This window comes from Aulonocara sp. 'chitande type north' Nkhata Bay, linkage group LG8 (assembly GCF_057382095.1).
Source record: "Aulonocara sp. 'chitande type north' Nkhata Bay isolate Kocher_YH1m ecotype deep benthic linkage group LG8, A_spYH_male_GT1.1, whole genome shotgun sequence".
In the NCBI taxonomy this organism is placed as follows: Eukaryota; Metazoa; Chordata; class Actinopteri; order Cichliformes; family Cichlidae; genus Aulonocara; species Aulonocara sp. 'chitande type north' Nkhata Bay.
The window spans coordinates 8,198,558-8,218,518 of record NC_141351.1 but is presented as its reverse complement, the minus strand read 5'-3'; the positions used below and the strand labels follow the sequence as shown (position 1 = coordinate 8,218,518).

The window sequence follows — 19,961 nt, the reverse complement described above, 5'->3', positions numbered from 1 at the left end:
TCATCACCAGAGAATAAATGTGTTATTACTGCAGTTTTCAGAGTAGATGTTTTTCTTCACTTACACAGATCTGTTTTTTTTTGTGTCAATCGCATTGTGTGTATACCAGTTATTCCTACTTCTACTCTCTGCTCATACTATGTTGTTCCTTAAGGTTAGAAAAGAGCTGCGTGCTTGCTCGAATGCCTGAAGATAAAACCTTGTATCCCTCTGTGTGTAGTACCGTGTAGTTAAGTACACAGATTTATGTGTTTGACTGAATATCTGTGGATCTGTTTGTGCGTTTACGTGTAAGTTTCTTGTCCCCCGGCATGGATCCTTCATCTCATCCTCAGCAAACAAACATTTTAGCTGCCAGGGTAGTAGTCAGTCCCACCACACAAATACTCTGTGGGATTGCCTAACAATATGAATCTACAAGCACAGCACCGGTTAGTGTGCAGTTGCCAATTGTGTCACTGTAAATGATTGCATTTGCATTTGGTTTTTGAAAAACAGTCTGCATGTAATTAAGTTCTGTAGCAACTGAATGGTTTGCAGAGCATAGCACGGTGTACCATAGAGAGGTTTAACCTAGAGTCAAGAGTCACATGATAAGTTTGCTCACTCAGAGCCAGAGGTGTGGAGACCTTGTGTACGTCTATCTTTAGCAGCAGGGGAGCGGAAAGTGAAAAATGAATGCTCCCTGAAATATTGATGTCTCACATCATACCTTGAAAAACCTGCAGGGTACATGTTTCTGCTCAACTTGGTGCCTGTAGTTATTTATTTTTATTTTTGTATCATCAAGTCACCATTTATGAACACAGGCTGTGCGCTTGTCTCTGCAGGAGCTTGGATTGAGGTTACTTGGTTTTGTTTTGTTTGCTATTGTGCTCTTTGCTACTTCTGCTTTGCTAAATTTGTTGTAACTTGACAAGCTACTTTGCTGCACTCATTAAAAATAAAATAAAGTAGGAGATTGTGTAGTTTTGCTCCATCAGTGGAAAATACACACAACACGTAATAGGAGAGACAGGTAATGGACTGAGATTGGAAGGATAGCCTGGAGTAACATCTGTCTTATATTAATCGAATCCTAGGCTCATGAGCGATTTGAGGAACCCAAGCTTGAAGCTGTGCGTGAGAACAATGTGGAGCTGGTCCAGGACATCCTCAAAGAGCTGAGCCCGCTCGCGAACAGAAGCCAGGCAGCTGATGAACTTGTTCGCATCCTGAAGGAACCCCACTTCCAGGTCTGGAAAACACGACACATCCCTCACATCAAATTTTAATTTGAATAAACCAGCACTTGTCTAGCTTTTTAAGCTTCGTGAAACATGATTTCCCTTACTGGAGCTGCAGTACTTTGTTGCTCTGATGGCAGAGCCTCACTGATGAGAGCAAGACGAGATAATTTTTTGCAGTTTATGTAATGTGTATTACGTCTTCATGTGTGATTACATCACCTGTCGGTATGTTCACAGTCCCTCCTGGAGACTCATGATTCTGTGGCATCCAAAAACTATGAGACTCCACCACCGAGCCCCTGTTCATTCATGGACGCAGCCCTCAACAACCAGCCGGTTCCTCCAGACGCAGTCAGGATGGTCGGCATCCGTAAGGTGTCTGGTGAGCACCTGGTAAGTCTGCTCAGTAAAGAAAACCTGCAAAGTGTAATCATTAAGGCTGGATTGAGCCTGACTATAAACTGTAAGCAGATAAAACACCCCAGAGAAGTGGAGGATTTATGCTTTGGGTGGAGCATATGCACTCAGTATAATGAGATTTTTCTCTACCATTGTTAAAAAGAGACAAAAGTCAGATTTATGCGGCATTGTAGCGCTAAATTAGTGTGATTTATGTCCACGGTGAGCAGGCACATACGGATAATTTGATGATAACTTTGCCAGATGCCCTATTGTCTCACTTTCTGCACACAAACTCTCTGCCATCTTTCTCGGATCAACCAATCACGGGTCAGAGGTGACGAGACATTAGTTTAAGATAAAAAAGAAAAATAAGGTGCAATAATAGTGATTCAATGTTAAAGCAAGAAGCCTGAAATATATCTCTTTAAGCCTAAATGTCTTTCTAATATAACAGTAGATATGTTTGCATCTGTTGGCTTCCTAATTTCAGCTCAAGTGATTTTACCATTGGCTTCATCCCTCACAATTAAATTAAACACTCACCCCCACTCGTCTCTTAAACCACTTTACAGTGGAGGACATTGCCAGGCTGTCCCCCTGGGTCTCCTTCTCTAGTTAGCCCGCATGAAAAATAATTATTACACTGAGACTCTGTACATGTGCACAGGGAGTGACTTTTCGAGTAGAGAGCGGCGAGCTGGTGATTGCCAGGATCCTCCACGGTGGCATGATTGACCAGCAAGGTCTGCTTCATGTTGGCGACATCATCAAGGAGGTGAATGGCAAAGAGGTCGGCAACGACCCCAAAGTCCTCCAGGAAATGCTGAAGGACGCAAGCGGCAGCGTTGTACTGAAGATCCTGCCCAGCTACCAGGAGCCGCACACACCTAGACAGGTCGGTCATTTTTAGGAGTGTTTACAAAGCAAACCCGATTCAAAGCTTTGCTTCAAATCAAGTTAAATCTGTGCAGTTAAAACTTGTTCTGCAAACTCTGCTGCATCATAGCTGTTGCTCTTTGATCACACATGAAAGATCCCCAAAATACCTAAATGGCACAAACTGGAGCTGGAAATAAATATAAAAAGGACACTTTAATGGAACTTTCTGTGCTCGAAATGCTTTGATCTTCCACATTTAAGCTTCTGTTTTTGTTAAAGTAGAATACATTGTGGAATAAATATTGCATAAAAAGATTCAATTGATTTAAAAGTATACAGTCATTTTCATCAGTAAGCACCACTTAATGTCCTCCCTGGCATCCACCCTGCTATCTATAACCTTGCACGCTGTGCCAGGAATCATTATGTAATACCATAATGGGACTTTTTAGATAACACTGGCTATTTAGCTTTAATATGTGCATTACAGCTTTGTCACTTATCCAAATGCAGAGCAGTTTTCCTGCACCCATGCATAATGGATCTGTAATTGAAATCGTCATGAGCAAGCTAGAGAAAGATCTCACAGGCAGCTTATAACGCAGAGGATCCCCTTCATATGTTTGCCTTTTTTTTCATTATTTCAGATGCCACAGTTGATTGACTATCAAATGTTTGCAGGAAATTGCTTGGTGTAGTGCTTAGTTATTAGTTGATGTCAGTGCTCTCCTCTGGTTATGTTAGCTGATGAGCATTAGCTTTCTAAGAATCAGACTCTGATCAAACTGAAACCCGCTCACCGAGTTTAGTATTGAGGGGAAATTGAAAGGTTATCTTGCCTGGTAAATTTTTGCCAATAGGATGCAAGGATGAGAGGATGCAGTGTACACAACACTGCTACTGATTGGCCTCTGCGAAGAGGAAAAATGCAGTGAATCTTGAGAAGCTGGACTAAATAAATTCTTTATGTCTAACCAACATATACAAGAACATCGTTTATAAGAAAAGAATGGTAAATGGTAAACGGCCTGTATTTGTATAGGTGAAAAAAAATCCAGCTTATATATGAGATTATACTATAAAGATAGTTTGCAGTTAAACTGTTTTTGTGTTCACCACCTACTAGAAATGTATTTTTATAGTCCTTTAGTGTGAAGAAAGCTGTGATTTTACAAAGCTTATGATCTCCTAATTTATTGGTTCAGACATGCATGACAGAATAAACTTTAATATCTTTGGTTTAATTTTCCTCCTGAGGAAAAAGATATATCATGAGGACAAAATTTTAAGACACCTGTTTCTGACTAGATTTGTGTGAAAAAAATGTCTATTTCTGTCTATTTCTTAATTCCGGGATTTAATTAATCAAATACAAGTGATGCTTTGGCCTCAGTGCGTGCATCAGGTTACTGTCACACTAAGACGGGTTTCTCACTCTCATCTTCACACATGCACATTTGTAAAGGACCAATAGTATCACGTTTAAACCACAGATAGCATAAACCAACATGGTGATGTCTGAAACACTCAACTCTATGACTTCAGAAACCAGTGCCTGTCTTTTATACTGTCTGTGAATTAAACTCATTAGGTAAGTTTAATTCCAGGGGTGTGTTTTATTCCAGAACCACGATCTGTTTCTAAACCTAACCTCATTAGTTTTGGTGTAAAAACCAGACCAGCAGCTGAACATGAAAGTAAACAAAACAGCAGGGAGTAAAAGCAAAACAAAACAAACTCCTTGAAAAGACTACGGCCAACAAATCACCATCCCTCCCTTATACACTCTAATGTGTCAAGGCACTGACTTCAAAAGACACCTTGTGCGTATCTTTACGATGGTAGCAGAACCTTACAGAACAGAAGTATTTCACACATTAGGATGATAGCACCCTGCACCAAAAGACAGCGTTCAGTCTGGCAAAATTGCTGAAAGAGGGCCTTCATGTATAAGAGAAATCACCTCCTTTCCATTCAGCACCTCAGAAGAGTCTATCCTCAGGTATAGCTCTTCATGGATTTCAAAAGATGCAGATTTCTTTGTAAGAATACATATCTCCGGCATACATTATGGTCTAAAAGCCTTCGCTTTGTTGAGGGTTTAGTTTTCCTTTTTTCTATGAAAGCTGCCCTACTTAAATACTTAAGAGAAATCTGTGCGCAGGAGACATTAAAGAATGATTGGTTGTGCTCGCACAGTTAAGAGCTGTGTAGGTGGACGCACAGCGTATGTGGTGTCGATGCTACGATTAGAGTTGTACCCAGAAGTCTCAGTGTAATCCAGCTGTCCAGGCCTGGAGCTTGGTTGTAACGCTGGCGACTAAACTCAACTGACAGCTCGCTTTGGCTAAAGGAGAATATGCGTTTGTCCGTCTGTCTGTCGTGTCCTTACAGAGGGAAGGACGCACGCACGCAAAGGCAGTACGGTACAGGATGGCAAAGCCCATTTTATGTTCATGCATCAGTTCAGAAAAGAGACGACGTCAAGCGCAGAGGGGGGAGGAGGGGATGGTTGCCATGGCTACAGATTTTGGCTCTCTCTTTATTTCTCTCTCCCTCTTTTTCTCCATGTTTTTTTTTTTTTTTTTTTGTCTCAGTCCATCGACTCCTTGTCCTATCAGTGGGGGTTGGGATAGATGGTTTGGTTTATGAGCTGAATCCTGCAGGCTTGAGCTGTCGGAAGAGCGAGCTGGGAGATAGGGAAGGCTTTACATGGGCTAGGGCTGTTTCATATTGATGGACAGTCGGTCATCCAGACCATCTAAGCCGATCACGTGTACACACAGGAAGCATCACGATTCTATATTCGGTGTAAAAGGTTTGACTGACATGTTCCCTCTCTCTAATGTAATTATTCATTCAGGCCTTTGTGAAGTGTCACTTTGATTACGACCCGTCTCATGATAACCTGATTCCATGTAAGGAGGCGGGGCTTAGCTTCAACAGTGGGGACATTCTGCAGATCTTTAACCAGGAGGACCTCAACTGGTGGCAGGTTAGTACAGCCACATGTGCGTATTTTAGTCACATAAGATGTTTCAATTTGTTAGCCGCTTCATGTGCGTTTCCCCTTCGTAGGCCTGTCATATAGAAGGTGGCAGCGCAGGTCTAATTCCAAGCCAGCTACTTGAGGAGAAGAGGAAGGCTTTTGTGAAGAGAGATCTGGAGCTCGCTACTACAGGTACACCTATTAGCGGTATGCAGCAGAGCAGAGAAGCGCTTCTCATTATGCAGATTCGATACAGGCTCCTCACTGCACAAACACCCCGGCAACAAAGCCAACATCTGTTCCTCTCCATATCATACAAGTGCTTCATCTGGCGCTGTTCGCTCATCCTCCTCTCACCTCTTCAGTCTGCTCCTCAGTCAGAGAGCGCTGATCTGGTAATGAGCATCGGAGTGACTCAGGTGGCCTGATCCAATCTGTTGGTTATTAAGCTGCAGGGTCTGACATTCAAGCGCTACCCCTCCTCGACAAGAAGGCTTGATTGAGGAGCGGTGATAAGACAACGGTCCGTAAAATCTGATCAATAATGATCTCTCCTCTCATGAGACGTGGCGTGAAAAGAGGCCGTGTTTCTTTAGATTTGACTGCTCTGCTCTCCTCTGCTCAGTGGCAACAAAACAGGTGGTGAGTCATAGCCAGCTGCATACCCTTCACTTGTAGAGGAGAGGAAGATGACAGTCCAACTGTACTGCCCTTGGAGCTCAGGAAGGACACAGCTGTCTATCAGCATGTTTTCCACATATACCAGCAGAGAGAGAATGAAACATTTGGAAATTGATACAATAATGTTTATCCACTGATCTATATAGTTGGGACACAATATTTAATAATTAGAACTATAGCTGTTCAGAACAAAGTCACAATTATTTTTTGCCCTACTTTGACAAGGTAAATTTGTCATCAGGATAGTACTGAGTATATGAGTACTCGTGATTCCAAGTATTACTTTCCTTCTAGAAGATACTCTCTCCTATGCCAAATAATCTGCCGCACAGACGGTCAGCAGATAGTGCAGTCACAGGTGTCCCTGGCAGCAGATTGGTTGTATGCAACTAATTAGTATTGGCGCACAGTGCCATCTAGTGGTCTCTGTAAAACCCTCCCATGCTTTACATTTTCATCAGCTCTTGGAGTGTTTTCAGAAGTATTTTGTTAAGTGGTTGAAGGTTTGATGTTGCTTTTCTCTCTGCTCTGTCTCAGGTCCTCTTTGTGCAGGAGTGGTGGGTAAGAAGAAGAAAAAGATGATGTATTTGACCACCAAGAATGCAGGTAACTTTATATGAGCTTTGGGCAAAATGATCCACTACCTTGTGATTTTTTTATTTTATTTTATTTTTTCTTGTCTCAGTTTGACTTATTATTACTTCCTGATCAGAATTTGATCGTCATGAGTTGCGGATCTACGAGGAGGTTGCCAAAGTCCCGCCCTTCAGGAGGAAGACTCTGGTTCTGATCGGAGCTCAGGGTGTCGGCCGTCGTAGCCTGAAGAACAAACTGCTGGTGTCAGATCCCCAACGCTATGGCACCACAATCCCCTGTGAGTAAAGCTATCATCACACGACGCCATACTCACCAGTAAAAGCACAAGCAGGTTTTTGTTGTAGCTGAAGTTGAACCTTTAGTGCAGATCAGTTTAAAAAAAAACCAAGATGTTTCTGTTTATTGCAATGACCCAGTCACCTCTAGAAAACCAAAGGTGGATGAGAGAGATGGCCAGATGTACTCCTTTATGAGCCGCAGCGAAATGGAATGTGACATCAAAAACGGGCGTTTCCTGGAGCACGGCGAGTATGACGGGAACCTGTATGGCACAAAGATCAGCTCCATACACGATGTGATAGAAACAGGAAAGATCTGCATCCTGGATGTTAACCCACAGGTAGAGGAAACAGCTTTACCTTCTTTATTTGGTTACACTTTAATTTATCCAGGATAGAACAGCTTGTGGCTGCTGGATTGCTTTCAGTCTTTTCATCAATGTTTATCCAAGAGGATCTCTTAATGATCTGCATCCACTCAGATAATTATTTTTACACATCTTATTAACTAAGTCAGAGGAAGACGCTGCAGGTGTTTTTTTAATGGGATTCTTAGCTTTTCTATTGGATTTGTTTGAGTGTTTTTGCTCATTTGCGGCAAAGGGATGCAGTGATTGTAAAACATCTGTACTGTTTCTGCTTTTCTCTTAAGGCTATTAAAGTCCTGCGGACATCTGAATTCCTGCCCTACGTTGTGTTCATCGAAGCCCCAGACTTTGAGGTCCTCAAAGCTATGAATAGGTCGGCAATTGAGTCAGGAGTTGTCACAAAACAGTTAACAGTAAGTCTGTGCTTTCATTCGTTCTCTACCAAGATCATTAGAGGCCCACAGTAACAAATGAGATGTAGCTGTTGGCTCTATGGTTTGATGCGACCCCTGTGTTGCTGGAAACAGCTCATATCAGTTACTCTGGTGGAGCATTCAAGATCTGACAACATCTGAACCAAAACATTTGATGTGTTCCGGTAATTTTTTGTGCAATGTAGAAATATATATTTAAACTTGTAGCAAAAGTCTTTGCACATTTCCACCCCAAAACACATGTTATTATTTATTTAGTTAAGTTATTTCTTATTTAAACTGACTTTAATGCTTTCTTTATGTGCTCCTTTGGTGCACTCGCTTCCACTGCCGCTGGTATATTTAAATTGCTCACCTGAAGTCCTGACAGGTTCTAAACATTTGAACTGTGTGTGCTGCAATTTCACTTTGGACCTATAATTTGTTCAGAAAGCAAACATCACACTCTGTATCAAATGAATCCTTCATGTTAACAGAGATCATATCTCAAACCTCAGTCTTCGATTGAGTGTCCGAGCCTGAAGGCAGGTTGCCTGAGGTCAGGAGAAACACACCAAGGACACTTGTCATTTTGTGCGAGCACATTTGTCCTCCAGGGTCAGGTCATCAGTGCAGAGGAAGTATCTGAAGCAGGACATGCAGCAGAAACTGTGGTTCACACTGTTCACACAGCAGGAGTTTTCTTCACAATCATTGGTCATTGCCCACTCTACTCACCAGATTGAGACTCTTGTGACTGTCTGCTCTGACAAAATAAAATTTTAGTTGAAAAGTAGCTGTTTGGACACACCTGCATCACACACCAAAATGGGGAAAAGGTCGTAGCATGATTTCCAGAGAGCACTTTAGAAATAGAAACCTCGCTGGAAGCAGCCCAAAGAGGTGACCTTTAAGGAGAAACCGATCAAATTGACTTGAATCAGGTAGAGTTGTAAAAACTTTATGACCATGACTTGTTGTTGCATGGATTTTTGCAGTTTGAAAAATATATATTGGATTTGCTCGCTGTGGGTCGTGAAAGTTCTCTGGTTTCTTAACATTATGTCCACTCCATTGGTGTCAGTAGCTTTAACAGTGTTTACAATTCTGTCCTTAAAGCACTTCTCCCTGACACACTCCTTTCAGGACTCAGAACTAAAGAGGACGGTGGATGAGAGTGAGCGCATCAAGAGAGCCTATGGACATTACTTTGACCTTTGCATCATAAACGACGGCCTGGAGGCGGCGTTCCGAAGTCTACGGCTTGCGCTGGAGAAACTGTCGACAGAGCACCAGTGGGTGCCTGTCAGCTGGGTTTTCTGAGAGTCACCGAGAGCTCGCCAGCAAGGTGCCAAGGTCACAGGCCAAAGGTTGAGGGACGATACATCACTGGTAGCTCCAGAGGGGGGGTGGGGTGGGTTGTTTCCACATGCAGCTATTGGTGGCAGAGGCGTGTGGTGAAGAAGCGGATACACTGCAGAAGACCAGCCTCATGTAGAGCATTGTTTTTTGTACAAAGTTAGTGTTCCTCTGTTGAGCCTAAGGTCAAGTTGTACTTTATTTGTCAGAACTGGAATAAAGCTCTATTGATGTTTGTAAAGAAGGACTTAGAGGTAATTATGAGGTTCAGTGCAATAGTGCGAGTGAGTGTGCGTGTGTTATCATAAATGTGGATATAGACTTAGAGTAATCCATATGTTTTGCAAGTAACAGTGCTATGTTGGAGGTTTTCCTTGAAGGACATTTAACGTTTTAGCCTTTGAATCTTAAATACTTTATGTAGTGTAATGTTTACATTGGATCGGTAGGACAGATTGGTTAAGGATAAAAGATACCAAATGTCATATTTGTATCAAATTCTCTATATTTTATTTGATCATACAGTATGATTGTATGTGTTCAGAACTGTGCGTAATCTCGTTTGTGTCCACAGATTTGAAAACTGAACAGCAATAGATCATTTTGAAGATACATGCAATACACACGAGATACCCTAATGTGCACACACACACTCTCATATATATATATATATATGTATATGTATACAGAAACAGAGTGAGACCTTCTGCAGTATTCCTGAAGTCTCAGTTTGTTTTATTTGCTTTTCAATGTTGAATACGTTGAACATTTCCTGTCCCGTGCTGGTAAAGCTCTAGTTTGTTTGACAGTTAAAGGATCCAGCCAGTGGATCACAGCGTGTCACTTCTGTCTGCTTGATTCTGTCGGACTTGTATTTGTAGCACTGAGAACACTTAAGCTCTATTAAGAAAAAGAAAGAAAAATACCTGACGAAGTAGCCTACAGTATGCACTGATTGTGTAATGAAGGCGAACGTGTAACCTAACATTGCTGGTTGGCTAGTTGATGGAAGTTTTTTTGTTATTTTGATGTACAAACAGTAAAAATATTTATCAGTGGCTTCGATTTAATGCTTACTTTTGCCTTAACATGGTTGAAAAGCCAAGGAAACGCTATATTTTTTCATCATGTAACATTTCACTTCTATCACTGTACATGTTACTCAGAAAATTAAAAAAAAATTCTGGCAACGTATTCATTGTTTATGTTATTTTTCCTTCAACCTGTACGTACTGTATTGTAATAAAGAGTATATAATGCAACATATAGAAATACATGGTGCTTTTATGGTTCTACCAGGGATCTACTACACTGTAGTCTGAATCTTCCTGTAACGACTATTAAAAATTGAAATAGAGAATATGCATAGTGCATAATCATTTTTAAACTTCAAGTTATATTCAATAAAAGAGAAAACAACACTGTTTTAAATGCATATATGAGACATAATACATTCTGCTGTTGTTGACAGTTCAAGTCGAGTGTAATCTGTGTGACCTCTGAGGATTTGGGTGAGCAGAATTATTGCCCGAGGATGATGGGGTTGGTTGTTGATGTCCAGTTGGTGTTGTCCAGTAATGAGGTGCCAGAGGCAGCATTATTGGATACATGTCATAGGCAGGCGGTGGGCTACTTGGGCAGACACCTATGAGCCTGGGATCAAACTGTAGGAAAGTAGAGTTCAAAGTTAGACTGTCCGTACACAGTTCAGTTTGAATTTATGGCACAGTGTTTAATTGCATTGCCTGTAAAGCTTTTTCCCAGCTTTTCCCAACACTCAGTAAGCTTTAGATTAGTTCAATCACTGGAAACATCTGGAAATGGGAAACGATTGTGTGCAGCCAAGAAGCAGTTCTGTACACAAGCTTGTTTTATGTTTTAGTTTTTGCAGTGATTAAGCCAACATAAATAAACCAGCGGTTCACTGGTGAGTTTAACAGCAACTGCTAAATGAGCCTTATTGCTTTATTTTGCCAGACTCAGACTGTTTTCCCTGCAGTCTTTGTGCTAAGGCTAAGCTAACTGGAAAAGCTTTGTGTTTTCAAAATAAAGATAAAAATTATGTTGGTTTTCTTACTAGTTTGTAGGTTTGAAATTAATAACCAGTGCTGTGTGAAAAGTGTTTTTTCTCTTGAAGACATTGCGGTCCTTTCAAGATAATGCGGGCTGGAATTTAATCATTTCATTAATTTATTTTTTCTGCAATTCAAATCTCTGTAGGACAAATCTGTTTGTTTTTTTCATTTATCATTTGCTCATGCGGGCATATCCATCACATAGATGTGCACCACAAAGGCTTACATGCACTATATGAACAAAGTAATGGGGCACCTAGATATTACATCTCAGCCATGGTCATCCATGCCATTAAGCTCAATTTCATCATGTGCCTCAGCATTCAGCAACTTCCTAAACTTTATATGGTCTGCCATTTGCTGCATAAATTTTTTTGGTTCCCACATGCTTCTACTTTGCATTTGATAAGGGAAACATATAGGTGGGAAAACATTCACATTCACTTGTAATGGTGGCATCTTGGGATGGTGGGATGCCTTGAAAGTTTGGAAAGAAGGCAAGTGGACTTCTTTTTGGTTTGTGAAAAGGCTAACTCAGACAACTAATGGAGAGTCCCAGGTATTTAACCTTGGAGGTAGCCCTGGGGGTCATTGAGCCATGATTAATCATCTGAGTCGTTAGGGTCATATATACTTTGTTTTGCATCGTAACGACTCAGATGATTAATAGTAGGTCAACAACCTCCCAGGCCACCTCCAAGGAGACACACCCCACTAGAGAGTAAATACTCCATCTGCTGTTTTAGAACTGAAGAAGCCTCTTGGATGAAAGGTGAAATGTCTTCACAAATCAAAGAAAAGAAGCCCAGTTTCTTTCTTTTTAGTCACTCAAGACTACCATTAGTAGTCTGTGTGAATCTACACAGGCTTAATAATGGAACTCTAGTTCTGTCTGTTACTTTTTACCAGGTTTCACCACTGGAGACAGATCCATCCTTTAGGCTCATAGCTCAAATCTATGTGCAATGTGAATCAGAACCTAGCTATAGAATTTGGTCACGCACCAGTGAGTATGGTGGTGGGAAATCCACTGTGCTGTAGCGAGGAGGATCATAACGTGTGTCCACTTCTGCCTGATCCGCCGGCAAAGAAATGGGTGATGAAGAATTGGTGTCATCTTGCATCGGTATGGTGACATTAAATTCTGCTCTTTTCTTTTTTGCATGGATATAGAAGCAGAATAGTATACCAGCTACGGCAAGGACTAAGACTGGGAACCTGGGAACACATTCATACCATTTTAAGATTTAATAATCGGCAATCCCCTTTGTTTATAGAGATTTTATCTTGACAAAACAAAACAACTCACATATATTGAAGGATATTCACCGCCTCAGTCATTGCTGGAATTGGGTCCATCTGCAGGCATTACTGCAAGAAAAAAGAAAGCCTTTTAAAGACGTCCAGTGCAGGAAAAGACTTACTGCTTCTCCGTGCTTCTTACTGAATTCAATTCAATATTAGCGACAAAACCCAACAACAGTTGCCTCGAGGCACTTTACTTTGCAAAGTGAACCAGAGAAAACCCCAACAATCATATGACTCCCTATAACTAAGCATTTTGGAGACAGTGGGAAGGAAAAAAGCTCCACACCACAATCCACTCATGTCAAATACAGACTTTCATTAACTGTGATAAATCCTTGAAATAACAATCATTCATGATTTAATCTGTATTTACTTGGTAAAAGAAATACATAAATAAAAAAATGTATAATGTCCGTGCTACTCTACATGATAATAAAACAATAGGAAGGTCTTCCTAACATAAATCATAGAGATAAAGCTAACAAAAAGCATAGCATCATAACGTAATGATGTGTCTCCCTTTACATAATGCTTTATGTGAGCATATAGGAACAGTTACTATATGAGACTTGAAGTACTGACTTTAAGTTGAAGGTCTACCTGTAGTCACTCTATTATTGATGTGTTTGTCAGCAGCCTATAGAAGAAGCAGACAGTATCTCCCTTTGTGCTGCACTGAGTTTTAACAGATCGCACCTGTCATCCCATAAAAATGACACTTAGTACAACTGTAGGTAAAAAAAATAAAAACAAAGTTGATTTTACAGAAGTTTTACATATGACACACCAATATGAAAACTTGATTTTAAGCCTCATTCTAATATTATAGTAGCATGAGCTTACCGTATTTCAAAATGCAAACATACAGAAAGTGTCATGACCTGTCGCTTGTTATAAAAGATAATATGTCACTTAGGGAGGTGCAGTGTGAAGAGCTTTTACTGCAATATGGTCTTTCTTAAAGACACAGCAACACAGGACTGAATAAAACCATTGTAAATTAAAGCTTTTAACCGCCATTTATAAACCTGTCATATCTTATACAGGAATACATATTTTTAATGGTGCAATGCATCGTGGTCATAGTGTTTCCCTTCACATAGCTATCACAGATAATCTAAGATATCCTCATACAATTAATTTATGGTTTCTCATCATTTTTATGCAATAAATAAATAAATGTTAGAAAGACTGTTACTTCTAACACAATACATTTTGCAGTATTGAGAGGAAAATTCTGTTTGCATAGATGATGTTTACCATTTACTAATATCATTCTAACGCCAAAAAACCCACACATGAACAGGTGAGTCTGTAATACTTTGAGTCCTCCATGTCTTATCACTTAAAAGAGTCTAAAAAACAATTTTTTTGTAGATATGTGATATTTACAAATTTGGAAGCACTCAAAATATTTAGATGATTGAAATACCTGAAAATTGTAACTGACCAATATCCTTGCCAGACTGATTGCCCAATCCCTCTGTTGGAATATATTAGTTTTATTTGTAGTGTTTACATGTTAACACCTGTTAAATGACATTATCTGGTTTTCTTTTAATCCCTTTTTCTTGTGGCGGTTGAACTATTAAATGCAAGAGATGTGGACTGTGACATACCAAGTGATGGCCCGTCGTGGCAGATGAACAGGAGCCATTTATCTTAAATATGTCATCTAGGAAGTGACATTCAAAATTTTCTGGGGGAGCAACAGATGTTTAAAAACCCCATTAACCAGAAATCAGTGATGTGAACAACATAAACCTCGCTCAGCAGTAGAATGACAGTTAGTGGTGCCGTGCTAAAATCTCTGGCTTTAGAGACAGCTCCTGCTTATAAAGAAATGTAATCACAATAATGATAATAAAAATTGTAAAATACTATCCAAGAGTAACAAAGTGCATCACTCAAATGCACAATATTGAAAAAATACAAAAGCTTGAAGACCAAAAAAAATTATTTTAACTAAAAATATAAATTAGGGAAATATTTCACATATTCTGAGAATATCTCATTCTAGATAATAATAATAATAATAATAATAATAATAACGTAAATGCATGAGTTTGTTGTGCATTTTTTAATGGGAGCTGTTTTGTCTCTGTCTAAATTTGCTTGGTCGTAACATGTAGGACTTATTCGACTGTAGACCCCTGAGTAACCTGATAAATTACTGCTGAGTGGAGAGCAAAGTGATCACCATCAGAAACAAAAAGCTTAAAATTAGTCAGAAACATTTAAACCACTGTACACCCTGATAGAACAAAGAATGTGTATTAAATATCACTGTATTTAAAGCTGAACGTCAGGTACAAAGGTGGAGCCATGTCAGCTGTTAATAAGATAATTATTAACTTAATTATTAAGATGATGTGTTTTTTTTTCTCAAAGATTTATTTATTGCTTTTCCAACAACATTTTAACCAACAGGAAGACAGACTTCAAATAAAATAGAGGAGGAAATTAATAAAAAGAATTGAGTGTATAATAATGTATGTACATCGTGTATGAACAGTGTTGGGGAAACACATATAGTTACACATACTCTCCCATGTAGATCATTCAGATATTATTCCAGAAAAAAAAATTATATATAGATAAGTAAAATAAAATAAAACAAAGCAAAACAACCCCCCCCCCCCCCCCCCCAAAAAAAGAAATAAATAAATAAAATAAACAGAAAAAACAAGGGGAAGAGACAGTGCTCCATAACACAGTGAGACAATAGGTTTAAGTGCATTATTCCAGGGCTTCGGGCTGAAGTTTAGTCCAAGGGTGTCAAGTTAGTTAGAGAGGCAACAACCTAACGGTTGCAACAATAAGCTGTGTCCTCTTCAGTTCCAGTCCATTTAATAAGATGATGTGTAACTCAAATAGAAACACTCTCAGTACTGTGATGCTGTCTGTGAATATTGCTCTGTCATAATGCCTTGACTTTTATATATGTACGTATATAAATTAAACAGTCATCCTTGGTCTTCCTTTGAAAAACATCAGGTCAGTTTTTTTAAATGTGAATTTGTTGTGAAGCAGGATTATTACAATTAAACAGCAAAAACAAAAAAAAACTACAAGAAAACTTTTCACCAAAACATATTTTACGTGTAAGTGCATTAGTGCATTTGAGCAAATTCGAAATGAACTATGTCAATACAGGATTCTTTCTCCCACAATGTGGAATTACAACATTTAATCTAAAACAGATACCGAATGTCCCGAATGAAACTTATGACCACATACATGCTCATATTTTGGAAAGGATGGAAGAAGGCATAAATGGTTATGGGCTGAGTTAGGGTGATGATGGTGAACTGATGTAGGGTGGTGGTGCTGGTAGTAGTAGTGATGGTAGTGATGGTAGTGGTGGTGGCGGCGCTGGTGACTGGTTGAGGCAGGGTGGTGGGTTGATGTAGGGTGGTGGTGAAGGTGGGTTGATGTAGGGTGGTGGTTCAAGCTGAAAAACAGGACACATTTGATGAAGGAGCGTGCTTATTACTGGATTAAGAATAGACTCAGTGAGCAACATGAGCATCATCATTGTCATCATCATCATCATGACGTCATAAATGCATGAATACTTACTATGTATGGAGGAGGAGGACTGTCATTTCTTAAGTTGTACACAGGAGGCTGAAAATACAGTTCGTAAATGTGAATTACTTCCTCCTCGTCCCGCTGCTGCTCGTCCAGTATAGGGATCGTGTACACAGCGGGAGAATTATTGTGACTAGGTGAGCAGTATTGTCCTGGTTCTCTATTATAAGTTAGGCAACAAAATATGCACACAAGGACGAGGACAATCAACCCAGGAACCCTGGGAAGAGAAAGGCAACGTAATCATTAACTAACATTAATAAAATGAGGTGTTTGTATCAATCTTGCCCTGGAAAGAAATACTTACAAAAAAATAAGCAAGTCCATCAGATTTTTCTTTAAACCTAAGTAAGGTTTAAGAAAAAAGAGCACTTGTCAAAAAATAAATACATTTTCAATCTCATTTTTAACTTTATGAACTTAACTCTTCTTTATGGATGTTATGCAATCAGGTGTTCACTATCTAAGTGTTACTAAGGAGAGGTTCAAAGGTAGATTTTTATCTTCTTCTACTGTCAGACTACAACAAAAAAGAAACCTGGAAATACTTTATATAATATGGCCTACAACTTAAGGTATAATTTCCCTGTAACTACAAGGAATTTAATGTATTTTACTTAAAATTACAATGAAATACATTTACCTACAAATACTTAAAGCTGGGTACAGGAAGCACTCATTTCCTGTATTTAGAAAGTTATGTTTAAACAGTGATGACTTGGCTCTATCATTATATGGTCACATAGGCATGTAAAAGAACAGCTGACTTAGAGAACATCCATCATGCACATCAACATATTGAGTATTAAATAAAAATGTAAAAAGGCAATTCAACGCCCCATGAAATAAGGCGTGAGTATAGTGTTTGCTATTCCACAAAATGACAATGAAATTTTACACTACTTTAAATTACTTATGCAGTACATACATTTATTTACCGTAACATTTATTTACCACATAATTTCTTTGTTTCCTGTAAAAACCTGAGTTGTTGCCCGCCTATTTTATTCTGTTATTCCTACCTTTAAGCATTTGAAGCTTGATATAATTACATTATGATTTAAAATAAAAAACACTGATTTAGTTACAGGAGAATTACACCTTAGTCACAGCACATATTATAAACTCTTGGCGATGGTTGTTTAAGGTAAAGCTAATCAACATTTACGTTAAAACTTCATTTAACACAAACGTTTAATTGTTGCTAACACACTTTATATCACACCTCGGTACAAAATTAAACCTCAACAAAATTTGGATCAAACAAAGTGGAGGACAATTACAAAACATTTATTTTTCATTTTGAATGACATGTAATGACACAGGCTGAGTGTGGCTTCTCCTCGTGATATGGGCCTCGCTAAACAAAATCCATTACTAATAGATTCATCAAATTATTTCCATTTTTAAAATAAAGCTTACCTTCAGCTATATGTAGGTTAAGCAGAATGTTGACTTATATCAATGTACAGCCTTGTTTAAGAAGCAGAAATCACCTAGATTGGAGCTATTGACGCAACTTATCATCAGTTATGCTCTTGCTACACAGTATATTGACAGCTGCGCTGGGCTAAAGTCCACTGCCATTAAAGGTAACAATATGCAGGTGTAATAAGGAAAGGAAATCACATTTTGGGGTGGGGGGGATAAGCAGACAAGGGAGAGCAAGAATCCCTGTTTCAGCTTGTTTTTAAGGAATGCAGTCGAGGTGTTGTTGAGACATGTTGGAGGAATCTGTAGAGCGGCTGTCTGTACCAACAGAACTGCCATTCAACAGGCCGTAAACCACTGCAAGCTCTCAAGCTAAAAAACGAAACAAAATGAATGTTGATCTCACGTCCTTGTTCACAGTCTGAGTAACTGCAAGTAATATGAGAAGTTATTCTACCAAGTACAAGACACACTGTAATGTTACAGTCTTAGGGGAGGTGGGGGCGGCGGTGGCGGCACATTAACAGAGGTGCCAGTGTTGAGATGTGGTGCTGACAGAAGAGGAGGCGGAGGAGGAAGAGGGGAACCTGCAGATACGGGACGAGGTGGCGACGGGAAGGTGCTTGACGGGCTTATAGCTGGTGGAGGGGGAGGTGAAGGGGGAGGCGGGGGGAGATCTGTGAGCGAGGGGAAGGTGGGCGGAGGGGGGAGGTCAGTGTCCATGGAGAAAGAGGGAGGCGGCGGGGGAGCAGGCAGGTCGGGGTCCAAACAGGCTGAAGAGGCCGGAGGAGGAGGAGGCAGGCTGTTGTTGGTGGGGACTGAGGGTGGTGGCACAGCGATGCCGTGACTGGAGCTGTAGACAAGACATAAACACCATGAGCACTACTGATAACCTGACAGCGAAACTGTGTTTTATAATGGAACAGTCCACATTTGTGAAATAAAGACATTTAGAAGAAGTTGGAAACATGAACGCCACTCATGACCATGAAGGAGACTAGTGCTGGTGCACTGGTGCTCACAGAGACCACTCACACCCAGGACCTCACAGTGAACCCAGGACATTACTGCTGTGATGTGACAGTGCTAACGACCCCACAAACATACCACCTTTTTCCATATCATAATAGTTAATTTTCATTAAGTTAAGGGTGTTAATTAAAACAATTATGTCAGTGTTTCCATAAAAAACTAGCCACAAAGAGGAAGGGTCTACGTACAAAGAGGTGTCTGCAGCGCTCTGTATGCTGTCTGCAGTTCCTGCTCTCTTTCTGGGCGCTTCAGTGACCTGTGGAGTGAAGAAAAATGAAGGCCACAGAACTTCTCCACATATAACATGTACCATACCGGGAAAACAGAGATGATTTTTCTATAAAGCTTTCATCTAATAAGAAGGAAGACAAGCCTATCAGATTTTTCTTTACCTGAAAACTGTGTCCTATGTTGTCCAGTGTGAAGTACGAGATTGGCTCCCTTGAGTAGGCTTCCTTAGGCTCCTTGCCTGAAGCTGGTGGGGTCATAGGCTTGGAAAAAGTCTTATTTTTGGGGGTAGTGAACACACCGATCTCTCTCCTGGCCACCTTTTCACAGTGGATAGCTGCATCCTGCAAAGCACAGTGGAAACAGCTTCAGTCAGAAAGATGCAAAAACTCTCAATCACATCACTTGTTCCCCTGAGAACCTCTGACAAAGTTACTCTGTGGCTTTAAGCAGAAACGTTACATTGTAAATGACCAGTTTCACATACATGCAGCTAGCACTGTACTAAAAATATATGGCTATTTACCAGTGACAGCAGGTTGATGGAGGACTCCATGTCTTTAATCTGCCTGGCCTGTAAGTCCAGCAGTCTCAGCACAGAGCTGGCCACATTGTTAATCTGATAGGTCACACTGGCCAGCGACTGGTTCACCAAAACCTTGATCTCTTCAACCGCCTTGGATTGATCTTCTGCCTGAATTGTTTAAAAATTAATTAAAATGAAGATGATGATGATGATTATAAAAGATCTAAACATGCAAACCTATGAAAACTGTTTTGTTTATATAGCCCTTGTGGCCCTTTTTTGGGAGTGGGGGCATTACTCACCTGAACATAATTGTTATCGCAGTAATCTGCCACTCGGTGGAGGTTGCTGCAGTTATCAACAAGGTCCTTCCTGGCAGCCGGCGCCTCTTGTAATATCTGAGTAATAAGTTCCGAACAATTCTTTTCCTCCGTCATTTCTCCCATGGGTGTCGCTGAAAAAAAGCCTCGTAAAACCTTTAAGTGTACTTGTTAGTATCTGATGAAGATGGAAAAAGTTTTCTGGAAAGAGGCAGCCGAGGCTGGGGAATGTGAGGTCGGTGGGGAACGCGG

General features: G+C 40.1%; 2 protein-coding genes across 5 annotated transcripts in view; one reads left to right on the top strand and one right to left on the bottom strand.

Annotated features, from left to right (window-relative positions):
- Nucleotides 1–9,238, top strand: part of mpp2b (MAGUK p55 scaffold protein 2b) — a 45,505-nt gene extending 36,267 nt beyond the window's left edge. For all 3 annotated transcript variants that reach the window (XM_086303171.1, XM_086303172.1, XM_086303170.1), the window contains 10 exons: nt 1,083–1,235; nt 1,467–1,622; nt 2,299–2,526; nt 5,374–5,505; nt 5,589–5,691; nt 6,718–6,786; nt 6,893–7,054; nt 7,194–7,396; nt 7,708–7,836; nt 8,983–9,238. In XM_086303171.1, coding sequence (XP_086159297.1) covers nt 1,083–1,235; nt 1,467–1,622; nt 2,299–2,526; nt 5,374–5,505; nt 5,589–5,691; nt 6,718–6,786; nt 6,893–7,054; nt 7,194–7,396; nt 7,708–7,836; nt 8,983–9,159 — 1,512 coding nt within the window. In that variant the 3' untranslated portion in view covers nt 9,160–9,238. The remainder of the gene's footprint in view (nt 1–1,082; nt 1,236–1,466; nt 1,623–2,298; nt 2,527–5,373; nt 5,506–5,588; nt 5,692–6,717; nt 6,787–6,892; nt 7,055–7,193; nt 7,397–7,707; nt 7,837–8,982) is intronic.
- Nucleotides 9,239–15,272: 6,034 nt separating this feature from the next.
- On the bottom strand, nt 15,273–19,961 carry abi3b (ABI family, member 3b). 2 transcript variants are annotated; one of them, XR_015130831.1, is made up of 8 exons: nt 19,692–19,961; nt 19,390–19,557; nt 19,028–19,207; nt 18,824–18,891; nt 17,595–18,456; nt 16,480–16,516; nt 16,161–16,392; nt 15,273–16,032 (listed from the first exon to the last, which is right to left on the bottom strand). XR_015130831.1 is itself a non-coding variant. In XM_086304745.1 (5 exons), exons 1-5 carry the CDS (start codon nt 19,833–19,835, stop codon nt 18,084–18,086), a joined length of 933 nt encoding a protein of 310 aa, XP_086160871.1. In that variant the 5' UTR covers nt 19,836–19,961; the 3' UTR covers nt 17,447–18,083. The 2 variants fall into 2 exon arrangements, 1 of the variants encoding a protein (XP_086160871.1); XM_086304745.1 differs by lacking the exons at nt 15,273–16,032; nt 16,161–16,392; nt 16,480–16,516 and having other exon boundaries at nt 17,447–18,456.

Bases quoted from the DNA above. Each gene is read 5' to 3' on its own strand.
- abi3b (XM_086304745.1), bottom strand. From the start codon at position 19,835: ATGGGAGAAATGACGGAGGAAAAGAATTGTTCGGAACTTATTACTCAG. The intron at 18,892-19,027 runs GTAAAGAAAAAT...TTCACTCCACAG, and splicing joins ACATAGGACACAGTTTTCAG to GTCACTGAAGCGCCCAGAAA. The intron at 18,457-18,823 runs GTACGTAGACCC...TCTTGTCTACAG, and splicing joins AGCGCTGCAGACACCTCTTT to CTCCAGTCACGGCATCGCTG.